The 22,988-nt window shown below is 52.4% G+C and overlaps 2 protein-coding genes across 4 annotated transcripts in view; both read right to left on the reverse strand.

The window, feature by feature from the left end:
- Positions 1-4,019, reverse strand: part of ino80db (INO80 complex subunit Db) — a 32,226-nt gene extending 28,207 nt beyond the window's left edge. The window contains exon 1 of one of the 2 annotated variants that reach the window (XM_051930971.1): positions 3,478-4,019. The gene's annotated coding sequence lies outside the window, so the exon portion shown is untranslated. The remainder of the gene's footprint in view (positions 1-3,477) is intronic. The other variant, XM_028806105.2, reaches the window with a different exon arrangement.
- Positions 4,020-6,867: 2,848 nt separating this feature from the next.
- The window catches only part of ndufs1 (NADH:ubiquinone oxidoreductase core subunit S1), a 40,062-nt gene continuing 23,941 nt past the window's right edge, over positions 6,868-22,988 (reverse strand). For both annotated transcript variants that reach the window (XM_028806106.2, XM_028806107.2), the window contains exons 3-19: positions 22,794-22,885; positions 22,605-22,712; positions 22,436-22,512; positions 21,932-22,013; positions 15,842-15,972; positions 15,568-15,753; positions 15,352-15,486; positions 15,144-15,258; positions 14,908-15,053; positions 14,688-14,816; positions 14,431-14,560; positions 14,061-14,221; positions 13,664-13,818; positions 10,930-11,105; positions 10,709-10,843; positions 10,442-10,514; positions 6,868-7,064 (exon numbers count right to left, since the gene is read on the reverse strand). In XM_028806106.2, coding sequence (XP_028661939.1) covers positions 6,973-7,064; positions 10,442-10,514; positions 10,709-10,843; positions 10,930-11,105; positions 13,664-13,818; positions 14,061-14,221; positions 14,431-14,560; positions 14,688-14,816; positions 14,908-15,053; positions 15,144-15,258; positions 15,352-15,486; positions 15,568-15,753; positions 15,842-15,972; positions 21,932-22,013; positions 22,436-22,512; positions 22,605-22,712; positions 22,794-22,885 — 2,123 coding nt within the window. In that variant the 3' untranslated portion in view covers positions 6,868-6,972. The remainder of the gene's footprint in view (positions 7,065-10,441; positions 10,515-10,708; positions 10,844-10,929; positions 11,106-13,663; positions 13,819-14,060; positions 14,222-14,430; positions 14,561-14,687; positions 14,817-14,907; positions 15,054-15,143; positions 15,259-15,351; positions 15,487-15,567; positions 15,754-15,841; positions 15,973-21,931; positions 22,014-22,435; positions 22,513-22,604; positions 22,713-22,793; positions 22,886-22,988) is intronic.

Consider the following 22,988-nt stretch of genomic DNA (forward strand, 5'->3'; position numbering starts at 1 on the left):
ACACTTTGGTGGTCTGAATGGCCTGATCTCGTCCAGAGTGTTCTAACTGAACCAGAAAGGCTGAACGGAGGATACGACTGGCTGACCCTGTGTGTGTGTGTGTGTGAGACTCACGCCACACGACTGACCGGAGATTCTTTTTCATGGATGTTTCTTGTTTGATTGTCCAGCGCTGGTCACCGTGGGCATTTGCTGTATCACAAGTTGTGTTTTCTCCGTTCTCAGCCAAACATTTTCTTGGCCACCACGACACAGAGAACACAACCTGCCCAGTTTCACAGCACCTGGCATGATAAACACACCGGGTATACCCTACAACAGGCCTCTGTCTGTGCCCATCCACAGGGCACATATGCCACCAACACTCACTGCTCAGAAGCCCCCTGCTACAGCAAAGCAGTACCACAGACAGGCTCAAAGATGCCAGCCGCCAAGGTGCCAATGTGACGTCACAGACACCCTCTGCCATTCTATCACTCTTGGAATCGACCGGATGAAGGCAGAAAATGTCAGTGTGCCATACTGACCAAGGGTGTGGACCGTACAAGGCTGCCAACTCAATCAAGCTTGGCTTTATGAGGTGCCATCCACAGAACACGCAGTCAAGGAGTTTACAAGTGACAATAGGGTACAAAAGTGACAAAGTACAATAATAAAAAAACAAAGACACATACCCAACTGTGAGTGAGCAAATAAATCTGAACACACACAATGCCAATAAACAGCTGTGCCCGCTCAGTAAAATACACGAAAGGGACTGGCAGGGGAGTGCGAGCACGAGGGGTGTCATAAATGAACTTGAGACGGACCCCCGACGATTGCCATCACCTCTGCCAGGTACTACTGCAGGACTCAAAGGAAGTTGTACGCCCCACGGTGCCACATGCCCTGCGATGCGCTCCTTCAGTGCCCACTACACGTTCAACACCATCAGCTTGGGGGGGCTAAAGCCAAGCCAAAGGGTGCGCCATCACAAAATGTCACAAAACTGACAACACGGTGGCAAAATGACAGAGCAAGTGAGGACACAGTCAAGTCGGTGACGGACGACCTCACATCACCCAGCAGCTCATCCAGAGAGGCTCACCAGCTTGGCGAGAGCAGCGGCGTGGCACACCACCACCGCCAGAGCCGAGGAGGAAAGAAGAAATCGAACCCCTGGCAAGTGTCACAACTGTCCATCCAGTGTGCACACCGACATGTCACCAACCTGAAGGTCATGGGGGACTCTGGCACTCATCAGAAGGGTAAGCAGGTCGGTGTTCATCACTTACTACAGGAGTGCCACGACGGGCACTCGGGTGGAATGGAGAGGGCACATCACCCAAGGCTAAGGGGCTATAAAAGAAATCACTGCACCTGCAGGAACAAAGCAAAGCCTGTGAGCGGAGCTTATGGCACAGCAACACGAGTGCCAGGGGCAGTGCCAGGGCACACCAAATGCCAGCACGCGTTTAAGTGAACGTCACTAGCAGGCTGAGGACTTTAAAGGCTGTCACTGAGAGACCCCAAGCAAGTCACTGAACCTGCCGGAGCTCCGGTGTAAAGACACAACCGTGACGTCCCCTGAGCTTGTGATTCACCAGCTGCACGGAGAAAAGTGCCAGCCTGCTAAGAAGAAGACGAAGAATTAAATGAGTAGGGCAGCACACTAAAAAGTTAGACGACGCGTCAAGGAAACGGGAAGCCAAAGGGGCAACTAAATGTCACCCAGTATTCTCAAGGTCACAGCACGCAAGTCGATGATGGGCTGGCATGGAGGCTTTACATGTGTGCCCTCTGCCAGCTAACACTTTGACACCAACGCCGCATTCTGAGGACACCTTCACAGGTGAGGCGGTCACCCAGGTAGGCACCGCTACAAAGGCCCCCAGTCAAACCGCGACGCCCTTGAGAAGTGCAGACCCCGTGAAAGGCGCTATACGGGGCACAAGTGGCGTGCTCTTAGCAGATGCCATTCAGTTCTAACAGGAGGCCTCCACACCACTGGTGGGCACAGTGAAGCCCAGGATTTTTCAAGCCCCTTCCACAAACAGTACATGAGCGCCATGGGTGCCCAGCTACCTCGAATGACTACAAGTGCCAACCTTGGCCAGCTCAGAAGTGTCATGGGAGGCTAAGCAGAGGGCAGAGTGGTTAAGGGGTTAGCCTGGCAAACACAGGCCCAGCCCTGACCACGTATGCCTGCCAAGGCGCTATATAAAATAAAGGGGTCCATCCTGCCTGCCGTGGAGACCCCAGACTGGGGGGCGACTGCAGATGGAGGTTTGCCAATCTCTGGGTGCTCAGCGGGTTCATAAATGGGCACATGAGCCCTGGACTGCATGCCCAGCTCTGACCTTTGTGCCAAGGTGCCATAAGACAAAGTGGGGGATCCTCTAGTGGCATTCCCTCTGCGACACCAAGGCAGAGACCACCGACTCACAGAGCTGGGTCAGAGAATCACTGCCCACAAATGGGCACACAGGTGCCCCCTCTACATAACCCCCCCATTCTTAAAAGGCGCTATAGCGAGGGACCAGCGGGGTCTTCTGTAGATCAACGCGGCAAAAACATGCAAAGGAAAACGTGAAGGGGGTCGGCATCGCGGACGGCCTGTGGCCCCTCAAGGACCCATACACGACACGAGGGCAGGAGGCCATATAGCGCCTTTCGTTCAAGGGGGCGTAACGCAGCGCCACCCCACGTGCCCAATTACCAGCCGCCGTCCGAATCGGAGGGGCTCAGGCCGTTCAGCCGGTCATCGGAGGGTCAAGTCCCGAGCCGAACGAGGCGCAGCCCACGGCTTTGGAGACCGAAAATTCAAAAGTGGGCTCGCGCGCAAACCGCAGCGCCCTCGGGGGACGGAGAGACAGACAGACGAGCGAGAGGGAGCAAAACCCAAAAAGCGGGGGTCCCGACCCCAAAGTCCAGCCACGCCGTCTGTCCGCGGCGCGTCAAGTCGGGCAAAAGCGGCCGTGGAAGTGGGAGCCGCGACGCCGTCTGTCCTGCAGGAAGCGGAAACAAGCCGAGAAACCAAAGAGCAGCGCCGAAAACGGTAAATAATTAAATAAAGTTAAGGAAATGAACCCGACAAACGTCGGGCGGCGGACGCGAGGACCGCTAAAAGCCGAGCCGGCGAGCCCCCCGAGCAACCCCGCGTCTACTATCAAAACAAACGCTCAAACAAAGGGCGGCGCTACTAGGCCACACCGACTGGGGCCTCTGCCACGGTCGAATGAGGGAAGCCGAAAACCGGACCTTTTCACCGCCAAACTGCTCCCCCCACCCCCGGCCGTGACGTGACTAGCGCCCGCTCCAGCGGCCCAAACGTCCGGAGCCGGCGAGCCCCGGCGGACGGCCCGCCGAGGCCTGCTAGAGCCCTCCCCCGCCGACCCCACGGCTTCGGGGTCGCGGCGCTGGCGGCCCGGCGGCCTCCTCCAGCGCGGCTCCCTCCCTCACCCGAGTCCCCGGCTCGCTCGGTCGAGAGCCACTCACCTGCAGCCGCTGCCTGCCTGGTGCGAGATGCGGTCCGCTGGCCGAGCCCGCGCTGGAACGGGGCTTCGAGCTCGCTGGCGGGTGCCTGAGACGCGGCGGGGCGGAGTGCCGTTTGTGCGCGGGGCTCGCTGCGCTGGGAGTGGGCTTGTTTATGTCGGGCGGCAAAGAGCCGTGAAGGCAGACAGACGTGCTGCTCCTGGGCGCCGCGCCGAATCAGCCGCGCACTCTCCTTACAGCACCACTACCGGCACTGCGAGGACATGACAAGAGAGCGCCGCTCGACAACAACCTCCCTACCATGTTGGACAAGTCCGCCGCCGAGCCGAGCCGAGCTTGAGCGCGGAGCAGGCAGACGGACCGACGGGCGACGGGGCGGGCCGAACCGGAGTGGGCCGGACCGGACCGCGCGCCCCCGAGCGCAGAGCGGAGCCGCCTGGGCGGCGGGCACGGGAGCCTCCCGGCTCGGAGGACTCGCCACTTTGCCGGAGTTCGCCTCACTCTCTCATTCTGTGGCTTTTCTGTCACTTGGTCGGTTTCTCCTTCTTGCTTGGTGCTCGCGCTTGTCAGCTTGGAGCGGCGCTTTGCTGTTTCTTTTTTCTTTTTTTTTGGAGGGGACGATCGAGGGGGGTTGGGGCGACACCAGAGAGCGCCGGTGCCACTTGGCTGAGGTGACCGTCCCATCTCTTTGCCCACTCAGTCCCTGGGCACTACTGGCTCGCTCGGTCCATTGAGAGGTAACTGGGCTGCTCCTCTCCTCCCCAAGAGGCGCACTTCTTCACTGACGCCGGTGGGGACGCTTGCGGGACGCCTCGCGATGTGCAAGGCGCTTTATAACGCTTGCTTTCTAATTCCTCGGGCTTTTTATAGCGCCTTGAATGCGAGTGTTGAAAATGATCAGCACAGCGTCACGAAGACGTCGACGAAAAAGAAGAAGGTGGCGTTTGAAAATGGCCAACCCAGCAGGTGGTAGAGTGCCAAAGCGGAGGGGCGCAGAGCTGGCTGGCTGGCATGGTGGTGTAGCGGGTAAGGCTGTGGACTCCAATGCCACTGCTGACGCGGTGTGACCCTGAGCAGGTCACTTCACCCGCCTGTGCGCCAAGTGGGGGGTGAGAAAGAAAAACGGAGCCACGCGCGGCTCAAATGTCGGACGTCACCTCGGTGTAAACTGGCCGTCTAGCAGGCCCCCACCTCGTGATTTTATATAGCGCCTTACGCAGTGAGTACCATCTAAAGCAGCAGGGCCCCGGGTACCTCACATTTGCCCCAAGGCATTCGGTGGAAGCTCTCAAAGGCAGTGGGGTGGACTTTGGGTTTTATGTGCCTGCTGAGCTCCAGCCCACCTCTGTGGGGGGGTCAGTGAGGGGGGGGGGGTCTACAGCGGACTTCTCGTTTACTTACTGTGGCGGTACAAGTGCTTCCATTACTTTTGCTTCTCCATGTCAGTAGTGGGATTTGACCCCCCACCAGGGTATGAAGTCCAAAGGTGTCACCTCCATGCCACGCTGCCCGCCTCGTTCTCATTCAGTGCATTGACTCCCCGCAGTGGCAGAAGTGTAGCGCCTTGACATCGAGGAGCTGCCCACTCCAGGTCTGCTCTTTCCACCTTTGACCAGCCAGCTAATGAAGTGCCACATTGGGGGGTCTTGCAGGGAGTCCCTGGGGGGGATTTGAACCCTGATCTTCCGACTGCCTCGTGACCTCACACGTGTTACTCTTTATGACTTTTATTGGGTGGGCACCCTTGGTTACATCTCTTTTTTCCAGCTGGAGCCTCGGGGTTGGCAGCCTAAATTCTTAACCCCTGTGCCACCCTAAGTGACGGGTTACATCACATGACTGTTTGTGCAATACGAGCACAGACAGGTAAACTGGGGGATTCGGGGGGTCACAGCTTTGCATTTATAAATAGCGCCTTGCATGGTGGGCTTTCATTTACTTGTGGAGGTCTTCATCCAAGATGGCTTACAGCATTTGAGATACGACTGGTGACAGGGCGGGTGAAGTGACTTGCTCAGGGTCACACAGTGGCAGTAGTGGGACTGAAGTCCAAAGCCTTGCCCACTATGCCATCTTTACACGTAATCTCAATGTGCAGCTCAAGTGCTGGTGGGTTGAATAGCTCGGGGTCTTACTAGGAGGTGGGCATTGAACCTATGACTTTATATAGCACCTTCAAAGCGTGACCCTGCCCTGACGTAATTGCTTCTGCATTTCCACCCTTTGAGTAGTGGCAGGCCTGGCACACGTCACGGTGGACCTACTGGCCGTTTTATACTTCAGCTACTGAGCCAGTAGGGGGCGATATTGCTTCCGTTTTACACCCACCAGCTCCCAACCAAATGGCAGCACCTCCTCAGGTGCAAATAAATGGCACCAGCTGGCACCGACATTCTCAAAGGCACAGCTGGCCTTGCCAGCTCCAGCACAGTGACACCCACTGCATGCCCAACTTCTCTTTGAATTGCCTTTGCCGAGGTTTCTTCCATTTTTTCCCCCTCTTAGAGAGTCAAGGCTGGGGGGCTGTTAAAGCCCATTGTGCCCCCCCTCTGATTTTTTGCTATACAAAATAAATAGCAATAGGCACATTTGAGCTCATCGAGTGCAAAGCACACAAATTCGGCATTTAGGGAGCGCCTTACAAGGACAGGCACTCACTCGGGTGGGCACACATGTGAAGGCACAGACCCCAAGCGTGGCACACGTGTCCAGTCCAACCAGGACACCAAGTGCCTTTATGCTCACACTGAAAAGATGCCAGTACGCTGCAGCGATGTGGGAAGTGCCTACCCCATGAAAGGCGCTATATAATGCACAGGAGATGCTACTCAGTTCTGTCATGTTGCCCTTCACATCATCTGTGGGTACACAAACATCAGCCGTCTTCCAGCGGGCAGTGCCCTTTCTGTGCATTGGCTCCTTTAATAAACCACACCAGTGCCATCTGTGCCCAAGTACCTATAATGACCTCCGTCTGTGACACTTCTGAACTGGCAAACAAGTCCCCCCACACCCAGACCACGTGTCTGTATACTAAGGCACTATATAAAATAAAATGGCTGACCCCCCTCTCCAGACTAATGTCCTCTAATTGGAGACCCCAGACTGGCTCATAAATGGGCACACAGGCAGCAGCACAGCCTCTCGACCGAGTTTGAAGTGCCTGGCTCCTCTCGATCTGACACATGGCAGGGACTGCGGGCACTTCTTTGAAAGGCACTATATCAAATATGGAGCCTGACTTATCCAAGCTGATCCCTGCTTTGCTCACCTCAGGGCTGTTTTGGCCCCCTTGTTTGTGCCCGGGGTCTTTCATCTTTGAGGCCTCACCCTCCGCCTGTGTGGTGGTAGACACGACGAGACCAGCCATAACAATTCACAACTGACAGCTCCTTCCAGAATAAATTTATTATGCCAACATTCTCAACGAGTAATCTGGACACACAGAGCGAGCTGACCAGCCTGCCGCCATCACACGGGCACACGGCTCAGGCCACGTCAGCAGATGGACGGCTCCTCCACCGCCTGGGCTCCCTCCGTCGCCGCCTTCACACACTTGGCCATCGTCTGCGAGGCTCTGCTGATCGGGTCTGCAGGAATAAAACGGGCAAAATGAGTGTGTGAAAAAGTGTGTGCCCCCCCCTCCCCGCCTTTGCACATTTGGCACAAGTGAAGTTGGAGGAAGGGAACCCGCGTGAACGCACAGTACGGCTTTTATTGAGTTAAGGGAGAGAGGCGTCCCCGTGTGAAAAAGTAATTGCCCCCTCAAATCTCCATACTTCCTAGCAGTGCGCCGTGGAGGAGTTTCGGCCCACTCACCTTTGCTTCACTTCACACACACACACACGGTGGGCTCGTCTGGCCCTCCCTGAGTGGTCACCTTCGTTCTTGGCTGTGCCACTAGGGTGCGCGGTATACCAGTACTGGATAAGCACTGAAAAACCCAACTTTTAAATGATTTGGTACCAGCGTTTCAGGAGTTTCCATACCAGAAGTAAACGGCGCCTTTCCACTCGACTCCATCTTCCCTCATTGTGGAAAAACGGGCGCGTCACGTCTTCACGAAAAAAAACAACGGCGTGTTTCGCTGTAATCTCAGTTTCACGGGGGACCCTTACTGCTTCAGCGTGATTGGGACCCTCAGGGCTATCAGGAGCAAAGTTGGGCAGCACACTGGGGAGGCTGAAGTAAGACCCGGTGGGGGGGGGGGGTTTGGAAGTTTAGGTACTGGAATGGAGGTCCGAAAGGTGGAATTGATACCAAAGTCCAAATTCTAGTACCAATTCCACAGTAGCCACCACACCGGTTTAAAACGTACTGGAGATGAGTCAAGCTGGGGAGCCTGCACTGGTACAGCATGTTGACGCACCCACCACAGGATGAAACCGCTTGGCAATTGCCCAGGCAGACACGTGGTCAGGAAATGAGTGCCTATCTGCCATAACCAGGAGTTACGTGGGCAACCCCTTGGCCTGGTCCAGCCACTCGGGTCCTCAATAATCAGCCAGATCACCCCCGGGTAATGGTGCCATAACGGACGCTCCCTCACAACACACCTCATTGGCGACACAACGTCAAACCAGCGGGACCCAAAGACCCTCCATAGTGACACACATGAAGGAGTCCAGCCTTCGTCTCGGGTCACCCCTCTTAACTCCATCGCAAACGCCAGCCCTGATGGTACGTAAAGGTCTCTCCCATCTCAGAAGTTTCACGTTCCAGTCTGTCATTTGCGCCTCACGTTAAGGACGTCCGCTGCTCTGCTTTCTTTCAGCTGAAGGCCCATCTTCTTCTCTCACTGACTGTGCTGCTCAACTACTCACTCGTACTTCTGTCTGCCCTCGGCTCGATTACTGCCAGGCTCTGCTCTTTGGTGGTCCCAGTGAAGCCCTACATTAATGACAACAGAATTGAAACCCTGGGACCCCATCACGGTCGTCCTTGCACTGGCTGCCCAGTAAATACTGCAGCTCTGTCAGGATTCTCCTGTTAACTCACAAGGCTCTTCATGGCGGCATCCCCGTCCGTACTTCAAACTCGTTAAAATGCTGCCCACCCGGTCGCAGTTTAAGGCCCCCTGATGCTGAATCTGTTGTCCCACACACTAAACCCAAACCTTGGGGGGGGGGACGGGGGACTTCTATCTTAGCCAGTCATCCTCAATTGTTGATTCTGAAGACCCCCTTTTTAAACCTGCTTGGTGTGCTGATTTGTATTTTGTCATTTCGGTGGTCTCATCCCTTGATGTCTTACTTATTGTCTCATTTTTACGTGAGTTTGCTGAAGGGCTCTAGTGACTGTAATTCTACCAACGGGGTTGGCGCCGTGTCCTCATGGAGGATTGACAGCGAGAACACCTCTGACATCACTTCCAGCGTCCGGTCAGCCATCTTGGGCAGTTCTGTTGTGGACTTGTGTCTGCATGGACATCTCCGCAGGTTATGGGGGTGAGCAGGCTGGTACCCTAACTCTTTATTGTTGGCATCTCATTGTCTTACACAGGTACAGTGTGTCATGAAAGGTGCTTATAAATGCATTAGTATTATTATTATTATTTAAATACGGGGGGAGTCCAAATGATGTTAACACTGATGGTACTGCTAGGTATGTACTTGAATACAATTTATGTGCCACATGATGGCACATATGAAGTATGGATCGTGAATAAATAGTTTCTGCCAGGGCGTCACGATGGCGCAGTGGGTAGCGCTGCTGCCTCGCAGTTAGGAGACCCATCTGGGTTTGCTTCCCTGCATGGAGTCTGCATGTTCTCCCCGTGTCTGCGTGGGTTTCCTCCCACAGTCCAAAGACATGCAGGTTAGGTGGATTGGCGATTCTAAGTTGTCCGTAGTGTGTGTGCCCTGCGGTGGGCTGGCACCCTGCCCGGGGTTTGTTTCCTGCCTTGTGCCCTGTGTTGGCTGTATTGGCTCCAGCAGACCCTCTTGACCCTGTAGTTAGAATATGGCGGGTTGGATAATGGATGGATGGTTCCTGCCATTCAAATGTTAACCTCATGTTGACTCGCCCCGTACATGAAGTAGAAACTTCGAAATGGTGCGCTAGGTTTGGTTTGGTTCCCTTTTTCTAATTTACATTTTGTCTAAAGAGCATCTGATGCCACTGATTGTGACAAATGCACAAAAATAAAGGATATCAAGGAGGGGGGCAAATACTTTTTCACAGCACTGTTCACCAGCAGGGGGCCCAGAGAAGTAAAGGGTGGGCGGGGCTACAGTGTCACGCATATCTTAAACTTGATTACGAATGTGGTCACAAGACCAGGTGTAGGATTAACATAAATGAATATTCAATAAGAAAGCGCAAGTGAAAACACAAAACAAAAATTAATTAAATCCCTCAAAGTGTGGACCACCTTTATGATAACTCTGAACTATTGTGATGGAAACACAAAGGCCAGAGAGGCCTGATCACCCCAGGGACAAGAAGACAGCAGAGGGTGGCAGCGGGCACCATGGGGCACACGTCCCTGGCTTATAAGATGAGGACAGGAAAGCGGAGTATCAGTGAGAGGCCCAAACCCGGTTGGCGGCCACTGAGATACAAAAGGAGCGGAGAGTCTGACAGAAGGGACATTTGTGGATGAAACTGGAGACCAAAATGCGGGCACCACTGGGCATTCCCAGATCTGTCAGGGAAGTTAGGCAGTCAGTGTGAACCCAAAGCAAGTCCTCGGCTCAGTGCTCATGGTGGACCAACTCCAATTGAAAGGTTTGAAGGTACTGGGTTTCCAGAGGAGACACAAATTTTCCAGAAAAAATGGGTGGGCAGAGAGGATGCCAAGCAGACTGAATGGGTAAGGGTCTGTATGCCCACCTGCTCCTCCTGAACTAGAAGTGAACAAATGCAGGCATCCAGGTGACCTCCATGAGACAACACATGGGTGTTGTGAGTCACAGATGAACCCCCTGCTAACACGGCTTTCCACAAGTGCCCCCCAGTCACTTACCTGTCATGAAGAAGTCCCTGATCGTCAGCTGTGGTGGGACCAGAGGGCTGGGAAGCAGTTTCTGATTAACACTCTGGAAAACAAGAGCAGACAGTCAGATCTGAGAAGTCATCTTGACGCACCTTCCGCCCCGGCAACATCACCAGCCTGGCAGGCATGAGTGACCAGAGAGACGCTGCCCACGAGGAGCATTGTGAATTTCCCATTGGGATTAATAAAGTATCTATCTATCTATCTGCCAACCCGCGAGGCCTGCAGGGGTCTCACCTGGGACAGCTCTAAGGCCTGTTTGAAGTAGTTGCAGTTTTCAACATCATTGTAGCGGACCAGGTTTGGAGACACCTCTGCCAACCGATTCCGGACGTCTTCCAGGGTGTCATAAGGAAGGAGGACGCCTGCCACCTGGAAGAGCCACAGGGAAGCCGGTAAGAGCGGGGTGGCCAAGTGAGCGTCACCGCAGCAGGCAAGGATAATCTGTCCCAACGCACCTCAGAGATGGCCCTGATGATCTTCCAGTCATCTCGGGCAATGCCGGGGGGTGTGACTGCCAACCTCGTCTGCTGAGCTCGCCCCTCGGTGTTGACGTACGTTCCGTTCTTTTCTGTGTAGGCCGCACCAGGAAGCACAACATCTGCCATCGGGGCTCCGACATCCCCGTGATGACCTGCAGCAACAAGAGGCCACATGCGTGAGGAGCTCTCTAGCCAACTTTCTGACTGCCATGTCGGCAGGTCCCCTCCACCACCTCATGCCATCTGGGCCTTCAGGACATACTCATGTGCCCAATACCCCCCCCCCAAGAGCACTTACTTTAAAGGAATATGCCACCCCAAGAATCACAATCCGAGTGACAGCCATGAAGAGCTTTTAAGATCGTGTTCTCACGGGTGACATGGGTAACACGGCTCTCAATACGGTGGGCGTGAATGGGGACCCACCGAGACCGACAAACAACCAGGAGTGAACTTCACTTACAATTGGGTGGGCACAATAAGGTGGCTCACTGAGTGTCCGGTGAGTTGGAGCAGCAAAGAGAGAATGGTGGTCTTGTTGATGTGGTCCGACAGCCAGCCAGCTTTTGACTACGATGAACCGTCTCCAGCCGAAAACCCGGCTAAGAAGACCCCAAAGTAACATACAAATGTGTGTCACGTGTGAGGAGGGCGCGCTGCACGTGTTAAAAATAAACGGAACCTGAGGCAGGGAAAACCTTCCTGTAACATCCGATTATACTGTAGACCACCATCGATGGGTAAACGTGAATGATACGGGGGGCTGTGGCTGCTCTCTGCTCTTCAGGTACGACGCTAGTGAGGCTGAAAGAATTGGCAGCTATGCTCACGACAATATAAAATGTACGACGTGCACTCAAAGTCCACGACGTGTCACACCCCAGCGAAGAGGAGGAGAAAAAGGAAGAAGAGCCACAGGAGGTGCAGATTTCAGCACTCAAAACACCCGAATCAACCAACGACACCAGCAGAGGCCCAGACGAGGCTGCACAGCATCCACCTTCTGAACAAGGAAGTTAACGTGCAAACACGCCAAAGACAAAATGGCCGCCGCGCTTTAACACGTCGCATACCCGTAGAGCACAGTGCTTATCCAACCTCGATTTACTGTTGTTACGCCATAAAGTGACGACACAGTCAAAATGACAAAGATATCACAACAGATGGGGGGGGGGGTCTTCGTGTGTGTGCCACCACGCTCGCTACGACGTCCAGATTGGTCAACATGCCTCCCCTACCTTGTGCTACTCAGCTCTTGAACAGATAACAGCTTTTTATTTTCTGACAAGCGTCAAGTCTTTTGTTCCCTGAAAACCCCGGCAGTTTAAAGTGCGCGGACTCCAGGAACTGGAGGTGTGAACGGAGCCTTTTCAGCGGAGGATTCTGACGATATTCACTACACTCTGCTCAACAAGCGTATTTCACATCTGGCCCCGCGAGACTACACATCAGGTGTCCGGTCACATGCTCACGTCAATCCATACACGAGCATCTTGGTTCAAATGTTGTTAAATCCTTCCAGAAAACGAGAAGAGAACACCAAAGTGAAGCACACACAGACCACCCAGCTTGTGAATTGCTCCCCATCATTCATTGGTCAGAAGTCCTGCTTTCTCATTGGTGTTACGGTCAAGCTAAATTTTGTAAATGAAGACATTTCCTTAAAAAGCGCTGCGGTCAAGTTGAACTCGTGGAACGGGCGGCGGTCGTTAACAACAAAAGGCCAAAACACGAGCAGCAAACGGATGAAAGAATCCGCCACCAACAGTACATCTGAGACGTTGATTTTTCTTTGTGGACGCTATCCCAGGACTAGGAAACCGAGAGGACCTCGCCGCCGGTGGCCACGTACCGATGACGTCACACACTGCGCTGGCCAACCAACAGGCTGACGTGGCATCAAACGGCATTCCCCTTAGCGACCGTAAGCTAGAGCAGGTGTCCCAAAATGGCAGAGCGTTGACGTCACCATAATGACGATAATAATAGAATTTGCTCTCTAAACAGAAGCTAGGAATGAACACCAATGCACCTCAGTAGTGAGGCCACAGAACAGAATGCATGGCAGTGGAGTCAACGGGCGCAGCGACTCTTCAGGACCATTCAATGGAGCTCTGCACAAACTCGAGGTGGACGGTCTACCCACCCGTCTCACTTTTCTTAATCTTGTACTGCATAATTACACACGCCTCTCAGATATCATGTGACATGCCAGGGTAGCCAATGAATTAGCTGTTACAAGGCAGGAGTGACCAATGAATGAGCAGGAGGCAGGCTCCAAAGTCAAAAGCTCAAATCTCGCCGGTGCACTTCACCAACACGGACGATGTGACCTTCCGGAAGTGACTTGTTTAACAAAACGTACACGGGTGGGACGTGGTGATCACGTGACCGAGGACCAGATATGGGGGTTACACAACATGCGTTAGTTGAGATTTCCTGTTCGGACGTTTCCAAACTCCCTGCCGTTATTCGAGATGGGCCCCCTATAAAGCACCTTCTTTCAGCAATGTCATCTCCGGTGTCCGTGAAGATGCGACATTCACATTTTTCCTTTGCTAGCCCTACAAACGGTCCAGGGGGGAGTAAAAGACAAATGGGGCGAATGAAGCCTTTCTACTGGGGTCCCTTAAGTCGTCTCCCCGTCAGGTCCACAGGCCATCCAAGCAGTCCCGGACTGCTGCTCTCATTCACAACAGTGCCACCATACCCTGGTATATGACGAAGCAGTCCTTAGGCAGGTCCTGTCGGGTGACACAGCCGCTGTCCGCTCCAAGGAGGAAAAGGACTTTAGGAGGATTCTTTCGGATTGCCTCGATGCCAGCCTTGTATCCCAGGTCAAGCGCTGCCACCTGACTTGCCACCCTAGACGCAACAAGAAGACAAATCTACTGTAGTGGCACAAACCAGTAAGCCGAGAGAGGGTAGGTGGGACCGTCCAGAGAGGCCGCAAAGTGTGTGGCTCACCTACCCTGCAATCATGCCACTTGTGTAAAGGTGCATTTTAAATGGACATTTACGGAGACGGTGCCATCCCAGTGAGCTGTAGGACTCCTATGCATCTTTGACTGGCGCACACGTCAAATTCAGTTGGAGGTCCTGCTCACCTGTGAAGAACATTTAGAACTTTCCAGCTGTCCTGCACCCCACTACTGGCTTTGGCATTCTGTGCAATGGTGGACACGGCAGCAAGAATCGCGGTGGCATCGTCTCTCTGGAAGGACGCGCTCCCCACCATAACCATGGGCTTCTTAGCCTGCTTCAGGATCTGGGAGGAAGAGTCTGCCATTACTAAGTGAACAAAGGGCACCTCATTACAGAGTAGGCCTCCATTCATATTCCAGTCTCACGCCAAGTCATTTCTATTGGATGCCCAGGTCTTCCCAGCTCTGGCTCTACACACAAGCCCCTCTCAGTTTTGCACACTCATTCTCTGCGTGTCCCGGCCCAAGTCACCCCACTCCAGCCCTGTCATACCTGGCAGAACGGGTGACGTCCAGAGGCGATTTCCTGCAGCACTTGGGTGGACTCTCCAAGATGGTTGTACGTGTAGCTTAAATCCACTGGGCTGCCAATGAGTGCCACCTGCAGTTCGTTATGTAGCCAGCTGTGATGAAACAAGACGGGATAAGACGAATGTCACATTTGTCCAAACACTCACCCTCACTGCCTGTCACCTGCCAGAATGTGACTTTTCTAGAAAGATCGATGGGGTCTCAATCCAACCGACTGACCTCTTTCGAATCCTTGCATTGAAGAGGGGGGCCTCGAATCGTGGATTGGTGCCGACAAGCAGCAGGAGGTCAGCCTCCTCCACCCCAACAATCCTGGTGTTCAGCAAGTAGTTGGAGCGAAGGTCGGCGCTGTTGGAATAAGAAATGCAGTCACGTCAAAGTCTCAGCGCCACCTCCACCGTGCAGCCCACCCACCGGTTGACACTGCCTGCCACATTACCCAGCTCCTGCCATGGGAAACACCTCCTCTGTGCAGAGACTGTCACTGTCCAACCTGTTGAGCAAATCCTTCATGGCCACCAAAGCCTCGGCGTCCACCAGTCCACCCACGATGGCAGCTACATTGTGACCCTGGACATCCTGCAGCTGAAGCCAGCAGACAAAAACAGCCATTTAAAGCCGAGGGTGAAAGGAATCCAGCAAGACTCTCCGTCCGTATCGCTTCAATGCACGTACCACTTGGGCCACTTGCAACAGAGCATTCTCCCAGGAGGTTGGCACCAGTTGCCCCGAGGCGTTCTTCACCAAGGGCTGCGTCAGGCGCTGGCGCTTCAACCCGTCGTAGGCAAACCTGCGGCAACGAGAGCACAATCCTGAATAGAATTCAACTTAATGCCCCTCTGCCACGTGCGCTGCTGCTGTGCGTCCAACGCAAAACCCTCACCTGGTTTTATCGGAAATCCACTCCTCGTTGACATCCTCATTCAGCCGGGGCAAGATCCTCATCACTTCACCCCCTCGAGTGCTTACCACGATGTTGCTGCCAACTGCATCTAGCACATCAATGGACTCTGTCTTTCTGCACGGACAGGAGGACATGACGGTCAAGTCACCAGGCAAGTGCTGTGCACACCATCAGTGGAGACCCCAGACCACGTACCTCGTTTCCCAAGGCCGAGCTGTGAAGGAGTAGGGTTTGGAAGTCAGCGCTCCCACCGGGCAAATGTCAATGACATTTCCAGAGAGCTCGGACATAAACATCTTCTCCACGTAGGTGCCCACTTGCATTTCATTGCCGCGGCCAGTTGTGCCAAGGTCATCCACTCCTGCCACCTCACTGGCAAATCTGCAAAAAAGGAAGTGAAAATCGAACCGAGTATTCCAGTCACGGGGTCTGTGCCCGCAGCCGCGGTTCGAGGTGCGTGTGGCCTCACCGGATGCAGCGTGTGCACTGAATGCAGCGCGTCATGATAGTTTTGATGAGAGGCCCGATGTTTTTGTCTTCCACCGCTCTCTTGCTGTCCGTCAGTCGACTCCGGTCACTTCCAAACATCATAGACTGGTCCTGTTGGTAACAAGAGCAGCAGACACGATTACCCAATGTGCCAACTTTATTAACTAATGGAGGGGAGCCCACGTGAAGCCTTTGCTGGGCTGCTTCTTCAAGCTTTGACACCACCTACTAACCTGTCATTAAATAAGCCTGGGCATACAAGGAGACACCCCGCTTTAGCCTGACCCTTGGGGGCAGAGTGGGTCATCCTACAAGCAGAAGACTGGCAGAGCTCAAATCACTCCTTAACCCCAAGTCATGGCCGCACTAAGACATGCAGACAGCGACGCAGTGAATGCTCCACACTACTGGCTTTCTTCCGAGGTTTTCACGTCTAAAGACGTCAGTGACTCCCAGCAGTAACAGGTACTGCCAAGGAGGTGCCAAGGGACTTGGAAAAATGTTAGAAGGAGAAGAGTGGCGCGGATTACAAAGGCTGCAATCTAACAAATCACCAGGACCGGGTAACAGTTAGGACTGAGAGCTGGAGGAGGTTGGCGAGGACTGATCTGAAGTGCCACAAGTCCACATGACCGTCATCACCAAGGTCTTCCATGAGGACTGATTGAGGTCACTGATGTGAGGTAGAATGCCTAGAGGGGGCAGGGTGGTCTCGGACCCCCAGCAGGTTTGACTCTTTTTTTTTTTGTTTTTTCTGTCCTCCCTGCCCATTGGACTTTACTTTTGTTTTATGTTAATTAGTGTTGCCTCGAATTCTGTCTTTTTTTTCTCGTTCTTCATCCTGTAAAGCACATCATTTGTATGAAAATGTGCTCTAGAAATAAATATTATTGTTGTTTCTAAGGACCTCAAACTAGCAAATATTATCCCGTTACAGAAATAGATGATGGTTTATTTTTAAAGCCAAAAGGGAATCAGTTGTCAAAAGTACATTTCTAAAAAATTAAAACAGGACAATGCTGCTTGCCCAAATTTACAAACCCCACACGTCAGTATTTAGCAGGGCCCCCCCTCTTGTTTTTGGGTAAGGCTGACCCGCTCTACCCTCTGCTCAGTGTCAGTTGGCTGGATGGCACCTCTGGACTGCCTCAGGTTCTCAGTGGGGTTGAGCTCAGCGCTTTGACCGGGCCATTGTCAAAGACGAGCTTTTAGCATTTGGGCCACTCCACTGTCACCCTGGACCTGTGCTCTTGCTGGATGGATGGTGACCCTTCTTCTAAGCCTCAGGTTCTCTTCCACTATTTCCCTGCATTTAGTTCCATCCACTTGTCCATCACCACCATACGTCAATTTAGGGATGGCATGGGCAGTCTTGGGCCTGCACGTTGAATTTTGGCCAAAAAGCTCTACCTTACTTTCATCTGACCACTAGGCCTGCTCCCAGATCCTAGCTGGGCCCCTCTTGTGCACTGCTGCGAGACCAACATTGGCCTTTTCATGGATATTCTACAATAATGGCTTCTATCTTGCCAAACAGGACACTGCTATGGGAAGCTCTTGATACTGGGGGCTCCTGCACTTGTAGCCCACTTAAAAGTGATGGCTCCCTTACCAAACTACATCTTGCTTAGGGTGCTCCAGCCTTCTCTACTCTGTGACTGGGTGACGAGTCCCACCTTCCACTTCCTGATCCAGCAGGGCTTACCGGGACGCCCAAACATTTTTGCCCCCTTTTGTATCACATGGTCACTTACTTGCGTGGTCTGCCCTTCAGTCTTCATTTTCACGGTGGGTTCACCGCCCACACAGAGTGACTTTTATATGCAGACCATGTGACTCTCTGGTAGAGACCGATCATTCAGTCCAGAGGTCCATATGTCCTGTTTGGGAACACCTGAAGCCCCAACGCCAGCAGCGCTTGTCTAGTTTTTAGAAACACACATCTGACAAGCGATGTCCTTTGGATTTACACCAACTGTTAGAACACTTCAGTTGTCCTCAAAGTAATGAATTGAAGGAGTATGTGTGTGTGTGTGTGCGTGTTTTGAAATCCAGACATTGGGGATGACTTTCGATGAGGTTGAACACTTTTGCAGACACTGTGACCTGCTGGAATTCTTCAAGGAAGCAACAGCAGGATATGATCAAATAGGGACACGGGATTTATCTTCATTTTCACAAAGTTTTTAGTAATCAAACTGTGGGCATTCGGGACAGTGTGTGTGTGTGTGGGCAGGCAGGCAGGCACAAAACTGGCTTAAACACAGTAAGCAAAGGGTTAAGGCTGACTGCTACTTCTGCATGGGGCCTACAGCGTACCCCCTCAAAAATGTGACTACACGTCACAATGACGCAACCCCCTAAGACTCTGACTGGCCATTCTGGTAACCACGTATTTCCTGAAACTCGTTTCCCAGTCATCTTTCGCTATTCTGATGTTAGGTGGGAGCGGAGGATGCCATCATCTACATGCTACACTGATCCCTCTCCCACTTGGACAGAGGCAGTGGTACTGTAAGAATTATGTTTCTGGACTTCTCTAGCGCCTTCAACACCAGCCAACCTCTGCTCCTTAGGGTCAACCTGACAGAGATGGGGAGGAGATTCATACCTGGTGGCATGGATCGTGGACTATCTTACAAACAGACCTCAGTATGTGCGTCTCGGGAACTGCAGGTCTGACATTGTGGTCAGCAACACAGGAGCGCCACAGGGGACTGGACTTTCTCCGGTCCTGTTCAGTCTATATACATCGGACTTCCAATACAACTCGGAATCCTGCCATGTGCAAAAGTTCACTGACGACACTGCTATCGTGGGCTGTATCAGGAGTGGGCAGGAGGAGGAGTATAGAAACCTAATCAAGGACTTTGTTAAATGGTGCGACTCAAACCACCTACACCTGAACACCAGCAAAACCAAGGCGCTGATGGTGGATTTTAGGAGGACCAGGCCCCTCATGGACCCCGTGATCATCAGAGGTGACTGTGTGCAGAGGGTGCAGACCTATAAATACCTGGGAGTGCAGCTGGATGATAAATTAGACTGGACTGCCAATACTGATGCTCTGTGTAAGAGAGGACAGAGCCGACTAAACTTCCTTAGAAGGCTGGCGTCCTTCAACATCTGCAATAAGATGCTGCAGATGTTCTATCAGACAGTTGTGGTGAGTGCCCTCTTCTACACGGTGGTGTGCTGGGGAGGCAGCTTAAAGAAGGACGCCTCACGCCTGGACAAACTGGTGAGGAAGGCAAGCTCTATTGTAGGCACAGAGCTGGACAGTTTGACCTCTGTGGCAGAGCGACTGGTGCTGAGCAGACTCCTATCAATTATGGAGAATCCACTACATCCACTGAACAGGATCATCTCCAGACAGAGGAGCAGCTTCAGTGACAGACTGCTGTCACCGTCCTGCTCCACTGACAGACTGAGGAGATCGTTCCTCCACCACACTATGTGACTCTTTAATTCCACCCCTTATGGGTAAACGTTAACATTATACAAAGTTATTGTCTGTTATACCTGCTTTGTTATCACTCTTTAATTTAATATTGTTATTATCAGAATGCTGCTGCTGGAGTGTGTGAATTTCCCCTTGGTATTAATAAAGTATCTATCTATCTATCTATCTATCTATTAAACATGGAGCAGATCTTGAAAAGACTTGTTGAAGAAGTCAGAAAACACAAATTTATGAGATACCTCATCACAAGACTACAAAGACAATCAGCTGGCAGCCAGTTTAATTTGTGGCATGACATATCAGATGACATCAGTTTGGAAGTCAGCAAATGTATGAAAATCGTGGAAAAAAACGTAACGGACAAATACGTTCACCCACAGAAGAACGTGTAGCAAGAGGAGCGCAGATCCTGGAGGGTAAACCTGCCTGCGTTTTAGTGGGCCATTCGCTTTTCAAACGCCGTCAACTAGCGCTTAGGCATGTGCCAGCAGGGCGGCGCCACACTGAAGTATAAACCACTTTGGACGGTGTGGCCTACAGCATGAGCTCGACGCAAAAATGTCAATCAGCCTTTAGAGAGAGAGAGGGACCATTTCAGAATTAGGTGATGTTACAAGTGGAGGCCAGTAGGAGGCAGTGCTGTTTTAATACACATAAGTCATCTGCTGCAAATATAAAGCACAAACTGGTTAAGTCTGACAATGACAGCAAATGACGTGTCGGGTCCCAATCCAGGTGGTTCATTCATTCATCAGTGTACAGTGTAACCTGCGTCATGAGAGCGGTGTAATAATACTATGATCAAAATAAGTACTTAAAAAAAAAAAGAACACTACTTTAAAACTAACAATGATAAAATCTCAGAAACTGCCTGGTCAGCTAGCATGGGGGAATACAGGTGGCTGAGAGGAAACCTCATTAGAAGGCTGGCACAGCCTAGAAAGGAAGAGGCAGGTCAAATTTATGACGCCCCCCTCTCTCCCTCCAGGGTCAAAGCATGGGCTGGAATGGGGGCTGAATCTACCCGAGCTGAGCCACATCAGTGTCCCATTGGTCCGGGAGGTACATCAAGAAATCTGGATAAACATCGTCACACACGTGCGAGTAGGAGTCAACTAACAGGCCTGAAGAATGGCAATTCCACGTCCGATCAGGGGGCGGCAGGGTGCGCCAACTGTCTTTCTCGATCCCTTGCAGACCATTCTCGGGGAAATCCCGCAGGGTTCTGGTGCCACTAATGACGTCACTTCCAGTCCCGGGGCTGATGACGTCACCTCCTACACTGGCCTTTAAAGCAGCCATCTTGTCTCTGTACCGGCAGTCCAGATGTGGACTCCCATCTGGAAAGATCTGTATATCAATTCCCAAATCCATTTTGCAGCCAGGAGATATTATACAGGTGGCTGCCCCAAACCTTCTTAATGTCTCATTGTGGTTTTGTGACAACATCAAGACAGGAGAGCAAAGAAACTCCTACTTGGCATCCATAGCCAGACTGGTCTGTTTATGCCACTGCACCCAAGGGCAATGCCAGACCAAGCTGAACCAGAGGCCATCTGGTAGCTTAAGCAGGACGAAGCGAGTATTACCGAGGTCGCGCTATTATTCTGATGGCTTGTATTTTAAGCCCGTTATCTACGTTAACGCACAAGTAAATGTGGAGCTTTTTTTCTCTCCTGCCCGTTGTGGTGCTCAGTTTAGTTGCCGGAGGTTTTGCTGAAACAAATTGAGCTACAACACGAGGTAACCCCGACAGTGAGTGAAGAGTATGGGGCCTACGTGACGACAATCACCTCAGGACCCTACCACGAAGGGCAGAGCCTGGAGAATCAGCAGAACTCTAACTCTTGGGTAGCTTTAGGGCAGATGACACGTACTGTGATGTATTTATTATATGGAGGACGTACAAATGTGAGACTGGAGGACACAACGGAAGATTTAAAAAATAAAAGTACACCTTCTGACAAGAGCCTGGTAGTCAAAGTGGCCGCGACCCCAGCAACATCTAGAGAGCGCACAGAAGATGATCGAGAAAGACAATAGGATGCTGGGCTACATATAACGATGTGGTCAAGGGAGGTCACGCTGAAGTTATATAGCGCACTAGTAACACCTCAAGTGGTGGTCTCCATATTACAAAAAAGGACAGTCCAGAAGAGAGCGGCTAGTCTGAGGGGACACTGGAGGAGGTGAAGTAAGTGGAGATCAAGAGGTGATACGATTACAAAGGGGAGTTTGAACCGAAGATCTCAGCAAGGACACTGGGACACAGTTGGAAACATCTTCATGGAAAATTTCAGACAAATGTTACAAAGCTTCTCTTCACACAGGGGACTGATGACACATGGACTAAATGACCAAGTCCGACTTTAGGGAACTAATTGGATGTCATTTTGGAGTGTCTACCTGAAGGGCCTTGTTCATCACTTGGATTTCTGACTGCTCCGTGCTTGCTGCCAACAGCATACCCCCCCCACGCCACTTTAGTCTTCTCCTGGCACGCTAAACCCTGCAAGTGGTCATTGGAGGTGAAAAGCATGCTGGACCGGAGAATGTCACATGGACACGTGCGCTTTACAGTCCAAACCAATGGCTTCCATTGCATACCTGCAGGTCACACTCCCCTCCTTGGTCACAGATTGGACAGTCCAGCGGGTGGTTGGCCAGTAGGAATTCCATCACTCCTTCCCTGAAATGTGAGCACAAACAGCAGACGATTATGAAGCAGCAGGCCACGGCTCAGTCCCCCAGAAAAGGGCCTGGATGGCAAGAGCTGGGCCGGCATGAACAACGATGATGATGGGCAAGCAAGCAGGCATGACCACAGTACTGTCCACAGTCTTGGCTGCCGTGGTACTTTACAGGGCTAAAAGGCTGACAGGTTGTACAAAGCACCGTGGGTAGTGAAATGTGGCCACGTTGACTACCAGCCATTAGTCGTTCAGGTGGTCTGCACTGGTCACAAGCAAGTAAAGGACAAAAAAAAAAAAATTTTGCTGACACAGAGCTGTGGAAAAGAAAAGTGTGCAGTCCAGGACAGCTTTGTGATCCCAGGGCACAGGAATGGTGCCAGGCCAGCAGCACTCGCTCTTTAGCCCTCTCATTGCTTACCTGGCCTTCCTAGTTTTCTCAGAATTCGTCAGGATGTTCCAGCCCTTCATCACCGGCATGGCGCAAGCAGCTACTGGCTGTAAAAGAAAAAGGAGACAAGGGCAGTGGGCACCAAGTGATCGGAAACAGGGCACCTCGTCACCATGTCACTGCACATCAATCACCTCACCTTGGGCGCCTTCTCCACTTCCACCAGACACATCCGACAGTTGCCAGCAACCGAGAGTCTCTCGTGGTAACAGAAGCGAGGGATCTGCACTCCTAATTTCTCACAGGCCTGAAAGACAGTGATGGCACAGTGAGCCGAGGCCCAGGTCCGCTCCCACCACACACGCTAAAGCCATCGACGCCCGGGTACCTGCAGCACTGTGGTTCCCGGCTCCACCATGACAGGCTGTCCATCCACAAACACCTCAATCAAGTTGCTGGCTGCTGTTGCTGTGGTGCGAGCTGCCGAGAACAAGAAGAGCAGATGAAGAGTGTGCACCAGGGTGATGCCGTGACACCCACCTGATCAAGAAGAAGCAGCCGAGGAGACCAGCACAGACATGGG

The sequence above is a fragment of the Erpetoichthys calabaricus genome, chromosome 8 (assembly GCF_900747795.2).
Source record: "Erpetoichthys calabaricus chromosome 8, fErpCal1.3, whole genome shotgun sequence".
In the NCBI taxonomy this organism is placed as follows: Eukaryota; Metazoa; Chordata; class Cladistia; order Polypteriformes; family Polypteridae; genus Erpetoichthys; species Erpetoichthys calabaricus.